Source organism: Sciurus carolinensis, chromosome 2 (genome assembly GCF_902686445.1).
Source record: "Sciurus carolinensis chromosome 2, mSciCar1.2, whole genome shotgun sequence".
Lineage (NCBI taxonomy): Eukaryota > Metazoa > Chordata > Mammalia > Rodentia > Sciuridae > Sciurus > Sciurus carolinensis.
The window spans coordinates 159,514,308-159,527,325 of NC_062214.1; the positions used below are offsets into that span (position 1 = coordinate 159,514,308).

The 13,018-nt window shown below is 40.1% G+C and overlaps 1 protein-coding gene across 1 annotated transcript in view; it reads right to left on the reverse strand.

Moving 5' to 3' along the window:
• The window catches only part of Rtn1 (reticulon 1), a 219,307-nt gene that overhangs the window by 111,129 nt on the left and 95,160 nt on the right, over positions 1–13,018 (reverse strand). The window contains exon 2 of the mRNA XM_047541705.1: positions 190–960. Coding sequence (XP_047397661.1) covers positions 190–960 — 771 coding nt within the window. The remainder of the gene's footprint in view (positions 1–189; positions 961–13,018) is intronic.

Below are 13,018 nucleotides of genomic sequence, written 5' to 3' on the forward strand. Positions count from 1 at the left end.
AACTTTGTACGATAGACACAGGCCTGGAAAAAGTTGCAGGCTAATTAAATCAGTTACACTAAATGAGATTTAAGGGGACCATGTAGTCAAGTATCTTAAGTCCTTTTCTTCATTCCTTAATCAGTGTTTTAGGAATTCAGATCTCCATATGCTGGGTTTTCCCAAGACAGGGAAACTCAGCACCTTTACCTGTTCCAGAAGATGGAGGAGTGACAGATCCCGGGCTGTCATCTTCAGGCTCTGAGACAGTGACAGTGGGGACTGTGTCAGGACTTGGTTTCAGACAGATATCTTGCTTCTCGGGAGTCTTCTCATGAGTAGCAGTTGTGACAGAAGGTTCGATCTCTGTCAGCGTGATTTTGATGGGGGCAGTGATCAGCGGAGCACTGTGCTGCCCCTCTGAGAGGTCATCTATGTAAGGAGCAAAGGTAGATTCTTCAAATAAGTGGTCCTTGATGACTTTTCCCTCCACAGGAGCTGGTTTGTCAGGTCCACGAACTCCTTCTACTTTTGTTGATATTTCAGTGTCCTTGTTCTTAAAGTTCAAGTCTTTGTCTTCCGACTCGGGGTGACGTTGCTCCTGACATTTCACCTCCTCTGGCCTGGTTATGTCCATGTATTTATAGGCTTCTGTTTTCATCTGGTCCAGGGGGTCTGCTAGGATCTTGTTCACTTCAGTGGACTCTGCAGGCGTCATTTCTATTCCAGAATCAGAACTGAATAAGCCGCGAGACTCCATCCCAGGCACATCAGGTAAGGAGGCGCCAGGGGTCCCCAACTCCTCAGGGTTCTCTGAAGTGGTGATGTGGCCATTTTCCTTCTGAAGAATTCCAGTGAAATATGTAGAATCCTCCTGAGGTGCGTAACAGATGTCAGAAATTAGAGATGTGTAACATGCTCCTTCCCCATCTTGCCGTGTTGTTGAGGAAAGATCCAGGGCACTGGAGATAGCAGCCATACCTGTCAATCAAAACAGCAACAGACTGTGAGGCTTCAGGTCTCTCTCCTGCCTAACCCACCAGCCAGCCCTGCCTCACAGAGGCACAACATCCTTTCTCCTCAAGAGTGTGTCCTTAGATCACTGGCAAGTTAATTTTCTTTGTCTCCATGATAGGCCATAGCTCTGGCGTTTTCCAAGTGGCAGACCCCAGTGACTCATATAAGCTTCCAGGTCTACATACTCTGGGGACACTTTCCAAAGGACTAGAAAAGTGATTTTTAACATCTACTACTTCAACACACCATAACTTAATTTATTAAAAAGAAACCATCTTCCCAGCTAAAGTCTTAATGGTTCTTTAGTTGAGGTAGAAATGTAGGTTAATCTAGGTTTGGAAATACAGTAGTGTAGCTGACCATTCAGGGGCTACTCTTAGAGACTCGCAGAACTGGGAGAGGCCTCAAGAGACCCTTGGATCTGCCCCACCACTGGTGGACTTCTGCTCCTTTTGGATGGACTCCATCCATTTTCTTTTTTAAGATCTGCAAAGAAAGAGTCTCCTAGTTCTGGACCTCACCCCAAAGTTGTTATTGCCTTAATCTTCTGCTTCCTGATTTCTCTGGGTTCCCCCTCATTTTGTTTCCCTCTTCCTTTGCTCCTCTACTGCCAATTACTTCTTTTCCAGTCATATTTAAAATGCTCTACTCTGAATTCCTTCCTTCCACTAGTGGTGCTAAGGGCAAAACAAATTTCCAGGTTTAAGCCTAAAGAGTGTTTTCACCTTGCCATCATTTTAGGCCAAAAAAAGAAAAAAAAAGGAAAAAAAAGTGTTAATAGTGAGCAGAAAAAGAAAACCCTCTATTGTTCACTCTCCACTATTTTTCTTTGTCATAAAATTCTGCCAGAGGAAAAGAAAACCAACATTTATTAAGGATTTACTGGATGGAAAGCAGTAGAATTTGTACCTACTTCTTTTTGAACAATTTAGTAATCATTTATAAGCAATTTTATAAATTAAACCCCTCACTCTCAACACACATATGCATAAACACATACAAAAAACACACACAGCCTCCACAGCATAAAAACCCTTAAGACACACTCGAGAAGAAACCAGACTAAGGTCTCATCTCCTACAAAAATAATCAAAGCAGTATTAGTAACATAATAAGAACAATAGATTTGAGTGTATGCTGCGTCAGATGTAACTTCAAGTTTTTCATTTAATATTGACTCATCTATTCATTGAAGCAATCCTTGAAGGTTGGTAATATTGTTAGTTTCATCTTCTAGATGAGAAAGCTAAAAAACAAAAAGTTAAATAACGCAGATCTCACAGGCAGTAAGTAGTGGAACAAGGATTCAAACCCCAACAGTCTACAACCCAGGAAATCTCCCAGAATGTTTTGCATCTCCTTAAACAAGTTTGTAAAGTTATTTTTTCCCTAAGTAATTTTGCTTCAGCATTAATAACAATAAGTGTAACATTTGCCTTTTCCTAGCTTCCTTCTTGGTTGCAACAAGCCACTTTTCGTCCATGGGGAACAGAATGGCACAAAGCCTCTTCCCCTGCTTGTACTCTTCTGTCTCAGCATTTTGGCATTAGCTATTTTCCTTTCTTGGAACTCTCTTCCTCCAGATACCTGTGCACCTAATTCCCTTATCTCCAAGTCTGGGCTCCAGTGTTACCTCTTTATGGAAGAGGAATTAGATTCTCTACCTCAAATCACAACCTGCTCTGCTCTCCTTACTCCCTAGGAATCCTGTTCCCTTCTACCCTTCTCTGCTTTTTCTTTTTTTCATATATCACTTATCTCCTTCTCATGTATTGTATACTTAACTCATTTACCTATTATTTATCAATTGTCCCTTCTTGCTGGGTAAGCTCCATAAAGACAGGAGTATTTGACTATTTTGCTCACTAATGTAACCCAGTTAATAGAACAAGTCCTGGCACATAGTAGGTACTCAGTATTTATTTATAAAATGAAGGCAATAATTATGAAGTTGAGAATTAAGCAGATGCAATTAGGATTTGAGTCCCTCAGTTTTTCTCTGAGGCATCATCTCAGGGAAAATTATATTGATTATGTTGTACAGGAAAGGAAGAAGCAAGGGAGCCGCATCAGACAGTGGCATCCAATCAATACAAACATCATGGCAAGTTGGAAAGAACCTCTATGGTTGTTACATCCAACTTTCCACAAAGTACTGGTTCCTGCCTGGACAGATTCTGATCTCAGCCTGAGGGTCAAAGAGGATCAGAACACTCTTGTTTTCAGATGAAGCCCCACTCTGTAGCCAATAGCTCAAAGTTTTACCCTACTTCTCACATGCCAGGTTAAAATATCAGGGTAATGTGAGAATACATGTTAGAAATTCCCCGCAAGTTGCTACTGACACTTCATTTGCCAAATGGCCAAATTTGTGAACAACAGACCAGTTGAAATCTGTTCATTTCAGCTAGGCTTCTAATTGTACTTCCTTTGTAAATCAGGCCCTCTTTTCAAGCTAGACAACCCCCTCCAAAAAAAAACCTCAATCATAAAAGGAATAATAGCAATGATTGGCCACCTTACCTAAACCTACATTGACCACCAAAAGACAAGTGATGAAATTTACATCCATGAGTGCACGCACACTCTTACCCTATAGAATTCTTAAAATGTCTTTTATTGTATCACTCAGCCTACAGGTAGACCTCACTGGAGGCAGGGAAATCAATCTGAGATATTTCACTGCAGATATTTGCATCCTGAGGTTCTCTGCCACAATTATGTGCAATCATTTGAAGGTGCTAATAACCTTCCAGAAAGTCAGGAGTTCGTCCATGGGTATTATTAATCTGGAGATGTGGGGAGTGGGGGCAATGCTCCACTGTCACTGGGAAACTGTCCCGTTGGATTCCTTCAAATGCTTCCACTGCAGAGGCCACCACAGTGCTCCTGGACACTATCACCTATACCAGGCATGCCTCTTATCCCTCGAGTCCACTGTCTCCTGACCCCACAGTTATCACACTCAACACAAGTGCCTCTTGTTCAGCACTTAGCCCCAGGACTCTGTCCTGCCTCCTGATGAGCCTTCAACTCTGTAGCCTGGTGTTGGAGACAGTGTGAGTTCTCCCATCTCAGAGCCAGTCTCCACTGCTCCTCTAACTTACTGTCCCACTTCAAGCATGCAAAGCCCTTCACAGTCTCGCACTTGTTTGACTAGATTTTCTAACCCTTTCTTTCACTCTCCAGTTCAAACATTAAGCTCCAGTTATAAACAACTCATCACATCCCTGACACTTTATTCTTCCAATCTCTACATCCAAATCTCTCTTTGACTTCAAGTCATTAGAGATAATAATCTTAGCAGGGCCTAGTTGCACATGCTGTAATCCCAGCAACTCAGGAGGCTGAGGCAGGAGGATCACGAGTTCAAAGCCAGCCTTAGCAAAAGCAAGACGCTAAGCAACTCAGTGAGACCCTGGTCACTAAATCAAATACAAAATTGGCCTGGGGATGTGACTCAGTGGTCAAAGGTCCCTGAGTTCAATCCCCAGTATCCCCCCACAAAAAGGATAATAATCATTAAATGTCACATCCTTCATGATAAAATTACTTAGTCCATTTGGGATGCTTATAACAAAATTACCATAAACTAGATAACTTATAACAACAGAAATTTATTCTGGAGGCTGGTAAGTGCAAGATTGAGGTACCGGTATATTCACTGTCTAGTGAGTACCTGCTTCTTAGATGGTTGTCTTTTTGCTGTAACCTCACATGGTGGAAGAAGTGAGGGATCTTTGCAGTGTCTCTTATACGAGCACAATCCTCATAACCTAATCATCTCACAAATATCCTCACCTTCAAATACCATCACACTGGGGGATTAGGATTTCAACATATACATTTTTGAGGGGTACAAACGCTCAGATCATAGCACTGACCATGCCTACGGGACCAGACTCTTTTCTTTTGGTCTCTTTCCTCACTCCTATAGCACTGAACTTATACTGCTTGCATGACCTGTGTGACATATAATATATATATCCATGTTATCTTCTACAAATTCTTTCAGCTCCTGGAATTTGAAGCTTATGTCTGGCATACTGTATTATACATAAGAAGTGTTCAATACCAGATGAATAAGTGGATGAATGGGTCAATCAACCAATCAATCAATTATTACACTTACAGAGAGAAGCTACTGAGTACAAAGTAGGACTACTTAATGCAAGTTACAAAGAGCACATTTTAACCTGGCATGTGAGAAGTAGGGCAAAAATTTGAGCTATTGGCTACAGAGCGGGGCTTCATCTGAAAACAAGAGTGTTCTGATCCTGTTTGGCCCTCAGAGATCAGAATCTGTCCAGGCAAGAACCAGTACTTTGTGGAAAGTTGGATGTAACAACCATAGAGGTTCTTTCCAACTTGCCATGATATTTGTATTGATTGGATGCCACTGTCTGATGCGGCTCCCTTGCTTCTTCCTTTCCTGTACAACATAATCAATATAATTTTCCCTGAGATGATGCCTCAGAGAATAACTGAAGGACTCGAATCCTAATTGCATCTATATTTTTGAGAGACTATAACTAGAACCAACAATTGGGAAGAACTCTCACCCCTGAAATGTTTATACAGCCAGCTTTGTCTTGCTCAAAGGTCCTACCATGAATTGGAAGGACCCCTTTGTCATTCTCTATAAATACTGCCAGCTAGAGGAAGAGGTACACTTGTTTGAGTAAAGCTAGTGCCAATCACAATCCCGAAAGACACAACCCTAAATACCATAGTCCCAAATGTTGAATCTCAAAAGATCGAAAGCCCTGAAGACTGAAGTTATAAAAAAAAAAAAAAAATCACAATCTCAAAAGATCAAAATCCCAAATGTTGAAATCCTGAAGGCCCAAATCCCCTAAATCACAATTCCAATAAAATTAAAAGGGTGATGTAGAAGAGTTTGACAGCTGAGTTCTGGGGAAGAAGCTGTATGTTTTCAGTTGTACTCAGAATAGCTGTGGCCTCTGAGATGCCCTGATACCTGGAAAGATGATGAAGCATGATTTGGGGTGTATCTGTGAGAGAGTTTTTAGAGATTAGTGTGTGAGTCTCAGTGGACTAGGTGGGGAAAAATCCACCATGTAGAAAATGGGTGTGAATGTATTGTCTGAGAAGAGCTGTGCCTTAAAAGAAAGCAGATATTCATCATCATGATGTAATACTTCAAAATATACCTAATGGTTGTAAAAGTAGGCCAAGTTATGGACTACCTCCAGACAACTGCCTATAATCTATCCCTACAATATGATTTTTCATACACAGAATTTTTTCTTTTCCTACTTTTTTCCCCCACTATTTTACATTGTCAGCATGCGTTTTACAATTCACAATCCTATATATTTCAAATTTAAGTCTTTTCCAAAACTATAAGGGTAAATTATGTAAAAATGTATAGAGAATTCTAACTCATTTTATGCATTTCTTGCAAATTTGATTTCTTGAAAGTATATTATCACAACGTTGTATTTGTGTTAAGCCTTGTGCATACACATAAAAATGTTGAAATTTCTCAATAACTGAAGGAATGTCGTTTTGTTTACTTGCATTTGTGAAAGATTAAATTTCTCCAGATCTCATCTCTTTGAGCAGCTGTATAGTGATGGTGGCCTATTGTAGTTTTTGATCAGTATCTTCAAAAAGACTTGGTTGTCCTGTCAGTTTCTCAAATGACCAAAAACTTATAAATGCACACAATTACCGACCACAGTGACATGCATTTATATATTTTGCTTTTTGACCTATTTTTTATGAGTAGAACTTTGTCTGTTCATAGATATTACACTCTTGTGACTATCGTTAGTATACCTGAGTGTTCATGCTTGCAAAAACATGCATTATTGTTGTCCATTTTGTTGTACAAAGTGGATGATGCAGTGTTCTGTTGTGTTTTTATTTACTTCTCAAATAAATCTCTTTAAAAATGTAATACATATATCTTAATTAATCTTTATTATAGTTTTCAGAATGCTATTTTGGGGATTTTGATCCTTCTGGATTTTAGACTTCAGAGATTCGATCTTTTGGGATTTCAACATTTGGGATCATGGTGTTCAGAATTGTATTTTTCAGGATGGTGTCCTAAATCTGTGTAAATTGCACATTTTATTCTTTTAATATTTTTCACACATTTTAGATGTGTCCATGTTAGCATCACCATAAAAACAATGAAAAATCCAAATGCTTTCAATATGGCCATGCCCTACATTCTTAAGATTATAATTTACTGAATCTGAAAAAATATATATGCATTATAATGGTGCCTAGCAGATAGAACCCTTGTAAACAGAAAGTCCTTCTGGACAGTAAATTACACGAGAGCAGAGTCCTGTGGGGATTGTTGGCACTGAGAAGCAGAGCTGAGCCTGAAGGCTCAGGAAAGCCAATTAATTTTTGTCAGTGCTTCCTGCAGAGCTGGCAGATGTGGGAACTGAGGCAGAGAGCATAAGCCAATTGCCCCAGGTAGGAACCAATATTGTGTAGAGTTAAATACAAATTCGCAAAATAAATGTGCATTCTTCATCTAGACTAGAAATTACTACTATATGTATAAAACCCAAGGATTACTTTGAACATCTGATTTTCTCATTCTCTCTGGTTTCCTCCTGGGCCATCTAGAAGTCTCATGGACAGATGTACATCAAGAATTAACATGGGGACCCACAGATGCCCTCTCAGGGGGTGGCTAGACAGGAAGGGCAGAGCAAATTAGTTACCTGAACACATTTTCAGTGACTCTAATCCTCAGAATTTCAATTTATTAGTAACTTCCAGGGAAGTACTTATAATAAAAATTGAAGATTCTTAGGTCACTATTTCTGGTCAAAAGCTAAATAGAAGAGAATGAAAATAAACTGAAACTACTGCATTAAATCATCTGTGCTGATAAAAATCAGGCTTTGTATCCACCAATGTCATAGATCAGAAATATGGGTGGCAAGTTCAGTAATGTCATAAAGGGTAGGTATTCTATTCTATCCTACTCTATTTTTAGCTCCCTGGCAGTATTGAGGAATGGGATGACAAACATGACTTGCTTCAATCATAAAATCCCAGTTCTTATCACTGATTCACTCACATGAATGGAACCCATTCAAATTGGCCACCTACTTAGGTAGCTCGTATTCTGGCTCTTCCAAAATCACTTTCAACATTCTGTAGGGTCCACATCTTAGAGACTTTAGTTATCCATCTTTAAGACAAGAGGTGGACAAAAGTTCTCACATTATTGGATTACTCTGAGAATTAAATGAGGTAAAACACTTAAATCTCTGCCTGACACATGGGATAGCTCAACAAATGAAAGTTGTTGATTCTATTATTATCTCTATTTTTCAGGAAGGACACGTCATTTGCAACAGACTGCCATCTGTCCATTAGTTTGTTTCTTGATTTTTAATGACATACTTTCAGGTTAGTTTGGGCCAGAAGGAGTTTAAGAAAACCGACCCATACTCACGTTGCTCTCTGCAGTTTGCCTTAGATGCAAAGGTCCCCAGAGTGCAAGGACACCGCTGTCTGCCTCGTGCCACAGGCAGGTGTTTGTTCATTAAGAACTTTTCAGTGATGCAACTGACAGAGATTCTGTCATAAACTTGATAATGACTGCCTTGAGCATGAAAAGTTGAAATTCATCAAGACAATAGAAAAGAGGTGGGAGTGTTCAGTGCCCAGGGATGAGCCTCCTCTCCGTGGACAGAGCCCATCCTCACTCACTAGGCTCCACAGGAGGGCCTATGGCTTACCACAATGTTTCCATAACTCAGTGAGTCCTCTCTTCCTGCTCTGCCATGGAAACAGAGAATGCCAGAAAACAGCCTGATCATAACAAAAGGTTTTCTGGGCACAGGGGTAGAATTACTCTACTACAGAAAAACATCTGGCTTACCCTGCTCTCTGAAATTACGAAAAAATGCCAAATATTGTTTGACAGGTATAGAGAACATTATTCTTGTTAAATTGAGACTTTTGTTAAAAAAGTGGGGCAAACATTAAAAAAAAAAAAAAAAAAAACTGTAATGACAGTGAGAAGAGAGGTACATATACAATTCAAAATCGAAAGCTGGAATCAGTGACTAAAAGTGAGTCTGCCTTCACCTTCCTAGACTCCTTTGCCTTCCGGCTGCCATGTGATGGATGGCGGTAGCCTGCACAGAAGTGGAGCTGAAAGCTTGTTCCCTGAGCACTCCCACTCATCTTTCCTGAGTGCTACACAATTAGCAGGCTCAGAAAATGGAGGCTGCGGCACACTTGTCAACAGACTCTGCCGTGAGGGATGGATATGCCAGGCAGGCTCCAGGGGCCTCTATGTCATCTAGGGAACATTCTCCTTCTGAAATTAAGTGTCCTGTGGTTTAGCATGACAAATGGGGACTGAGAAATCCAGGTACACCCATTATTTACCAGTTTCATCTTTGTGATCAATGAACAGAATAACATCTTAAAAAATGAGTCTGTATTCTCTAGCAAAGACTCGAAGCCAAAGCACAAGACCTGCTCAGGGGTTTAAGAACACGAGTGACCCACCCTTTTTCCTTTCCCCAACTCACTGCCTTACTTAAAGTTTGACTGCCAAAATAGTAGATTTCACTCTTGGGATTGCAAAATTCATGTTTAATAATAAATGATTCAGCAAAATGTTTTTGGTTGTTTTGTTTTCTCCTACAAAGAAAGACCCAGGATTTGCATTGCCTGGGAAGTTATCCGTTCAGCAAAAAAAAAAAAAAAAAAAAAAAATTCTGTAAGGGGAAAAACCTGCCCTAGCAGACACACTGCAGTTGAGTTCTCTAGAGTTCCCAGCAGCACCCTGGAAAGAGGAAGCTGCAGCGTTGAGGGGAGACGAGAGCGGAAGTTCTGGTGGGTTTGAGAGGGTAGGTGTTTTTGATGTCAGTTTTTGTTTTGCTCTTTTGTTGTTGTTTTCCTTGTGTCTAAAGATGGAAATGTGATTCTGTGCCTTTCTTTAGGGAATACTTTTCGTTGTGGGGAAGGATGGAGGTGAATATTTATTTATAATTTACTTAGATCTTACAAAAAGTTCCTTGAAGCCCTACATAGACTTTCCATTGCTTTTTTAAATATCAGCTTTGGTGATATATGATTCATATAGCATAAATTTACTCTCTTGAAGTATACAATTTGGCAGTTTTTGTATATTCAGAGTTATGTAACCTTCACCACTATCTTCTAACTCACCCACCTAATTGAGATGCATTCTACTCTTCATGTATTCAATACAGAAAGACCACTAAGTTGCCTCCACCATGCAAAGAATCACCTTTGGAACAAAACATGGATGGATTATCTCCAAACATCTTTCTGTTGGTCATTGGTTGACAGAATTTGGATTTTTTATTTCAAAAGAGAAAAATAATTGTTCTTGTTCATATTTCCTCAATGCTGCATATAAGATGAATAGTAGCAAAAAATATGCATTATAAATTTGCTCTGTAATAGTTCTTCTGTTTTATCCCCTCCATAGAATTATCTAGTTATTCTCCATAATCCTTTTTATTTACAGACCTAAAAATTTTAGAGCAGATTTAGGTTCACAGCAAAATTGAAAGGAAGGTACAGAGATTTCTCATATGCTCCTCACCCTATACGAGTCTGTCTGTTTGTGTCTCCCCACTACCCGCCCCTGCCCAAGTTAATATGTCAAAATTCTAACTCCCAAGGTTAGGAGGTACTAGGAGGTGGGGCCTTTGGGAGGAGATTAAATCAGAAGGGAGAAGCCCTCATGAGTGGGATTCATGTCCTTATAAAAATAATCCAAGGGAATTTGTTCACCCCTTCTCCCATGTAAAGACAGAGAGGAGTGCCATCTATGAACCAGAAAGTGGGCCCTCACCAGACACCGGATCTGCCAGTGCCTTGATTGTTGGACTTACCAGCTTCTGTGGCTTTGAGAAAGAAACATTTAATGCTTATAAGCCGCCAGTTTATAGTCTGTCGTTAGAGAATCCTGGGTTGAACAAGACACACACACAGCCCCCTCCACTCTCGACATCCAAAGTGGTACATTTATTACAACTGATGAATGCTACATCAATGCATCATTATCACCCCATATCTATAGTCTACATTAGGATTCTCTCTTGGTACTGTACATTCTAGGGTTTGGACAGGACATACATCCAACATTATGGTATCATACAAGTATTTTCATTGCCCTAAAATTTTTCTGTGCCTCACCTATTCTTCACTCTCTTACTGCAACCCCTGGCAAGCATGGTCTTTTTCCTGTCTCCACAGTTTTGCCTTTTCCATGATGTCTTATAGCTGCAAACACCCATAATTCTTTGCACATGACCTTTGTCCCTCCCCTCTAATCCCACGGCTAGCTCCCCAGCTAGACCCTTAGCACCTTCCACTGGGTTTATTACAATAGTTTCCTAAGTGTCTCACTTCCAGACTCACCTCTTCCCACTATGCACATGGCTGATTATAGTCATCTTCCTAAAACACCACTTTCACCATGTCACTTCTCTATTCCAAGCTTTGAATGGTCATCTTTGCCTACCATATGGCTTAGAATTCAGGATCCTCTTCCACAGGGTCCTAGCCTGCCTTTATGGCTTTATTTCTGAGACTTCTCGAGAAACACAACCAGTCAAGCTCACAACCAGGAGATTTTCAACTCCTATGCCTTTGCTCCAGCCCTTCCCTCAACTGAAAGGCTCTTTGGCTTCTCCTAAAATATAAATAAAGTCTCTAGTGAACTCCTACTTCCTCTAGTTTGCCCTTATTATTCCGTTTCTATGCTTTCTTTCCTGTCTCTGTCCCAAAGGCCATGGGCATTAATTTGCCATTGGCCCATTGGCTTTTCTGCCTTTGCTCTCAGTTATCTTCTTCTGTATACTTCTGTATACATCGCCTTCCATATCTTCACATCCTGGCATTTCTAGCACTGTGCTGTGGGCACTGCACATGCTCAGCAATTACTGACTGGGCACTTCTGTGTAACCAACTGATTTGGTCACATTCAAGAGCTTTGGAATGAACTTCACTGCCAATCATGTATTCATTTAAGAAAAAAGATGTGCTAAATGCTTACTTGTGCAAAGTACCAAAATAAAGGATATTCCTACAATATGCAAAGGCTTACTAACCTAGTGTGATACAAAAATTGACTACAAAGTCATTGTTTATAACTGGAAGTTCGGGACCCCTACCTGCCCTGGCAGTGATGTTTGGTGGGTAACAGTACCTGTTGGAAGATCATAGTAGAATCAGTGAAGCCCTAAGTGACACAACATATTTCCTGATCCACCTTTTTGTCAGGTCTGGTATTATCAGAACAAAATAAAGAAGGACTGGAAGTGTTCTCTGAGGTCCTGTAATACAAACCCCTGGCATCCCTAGGATCTTATCCACAGATTCGGACCAGTCATCTGAAGACCTTAGTTTGGGTATTTTCATTAATGTGATCTCACAACTTGCTCTGCATACCCACTTCTAAGTGCTGTGGTTAACAGTCTAGGTCTTGGAATAAGATGTGTCTTTGAATACTGACTCTACCATTTCCTAGCTATGTCTGTACACTGAGAATGATATGGAAAGACAGACTATTTCTTCCCTAGTTTTGATTCCTTTGATTTGAATTTCCTATTTTTATTCTCATCACCCTGTACTAATAGTTCATGCTGCATTTGTGACCAAATAAAATATATAGGTACACAAGTTGTTGTTTTAAATAACTGCATAATTTCAAAATGCTCTCTTAGCTATTGCACTGGGTGCAATGCATAAGTTTGAAAGATATTAAAGTCAGAAGCAAAGAATTTTCATGATAATGATCTAAGACCTGCATCTATCATTTAGAACAGATTGAAGAAGACCTTACAAAGTGTATTTACGTCAATCTGGAATGGTCCATAAGACCAAGCTGTAGCTGGAATTATAGTCTCTCACTAGAATGAGAGCAAACATGTATTGGCATAACAGGGCACGTATCACGGTGCAGTAGGACTTGGCACAGTGTGAGGTATGGTGAGTTTGGGGTTATAGCATCCTGTTGTAGGAAAGT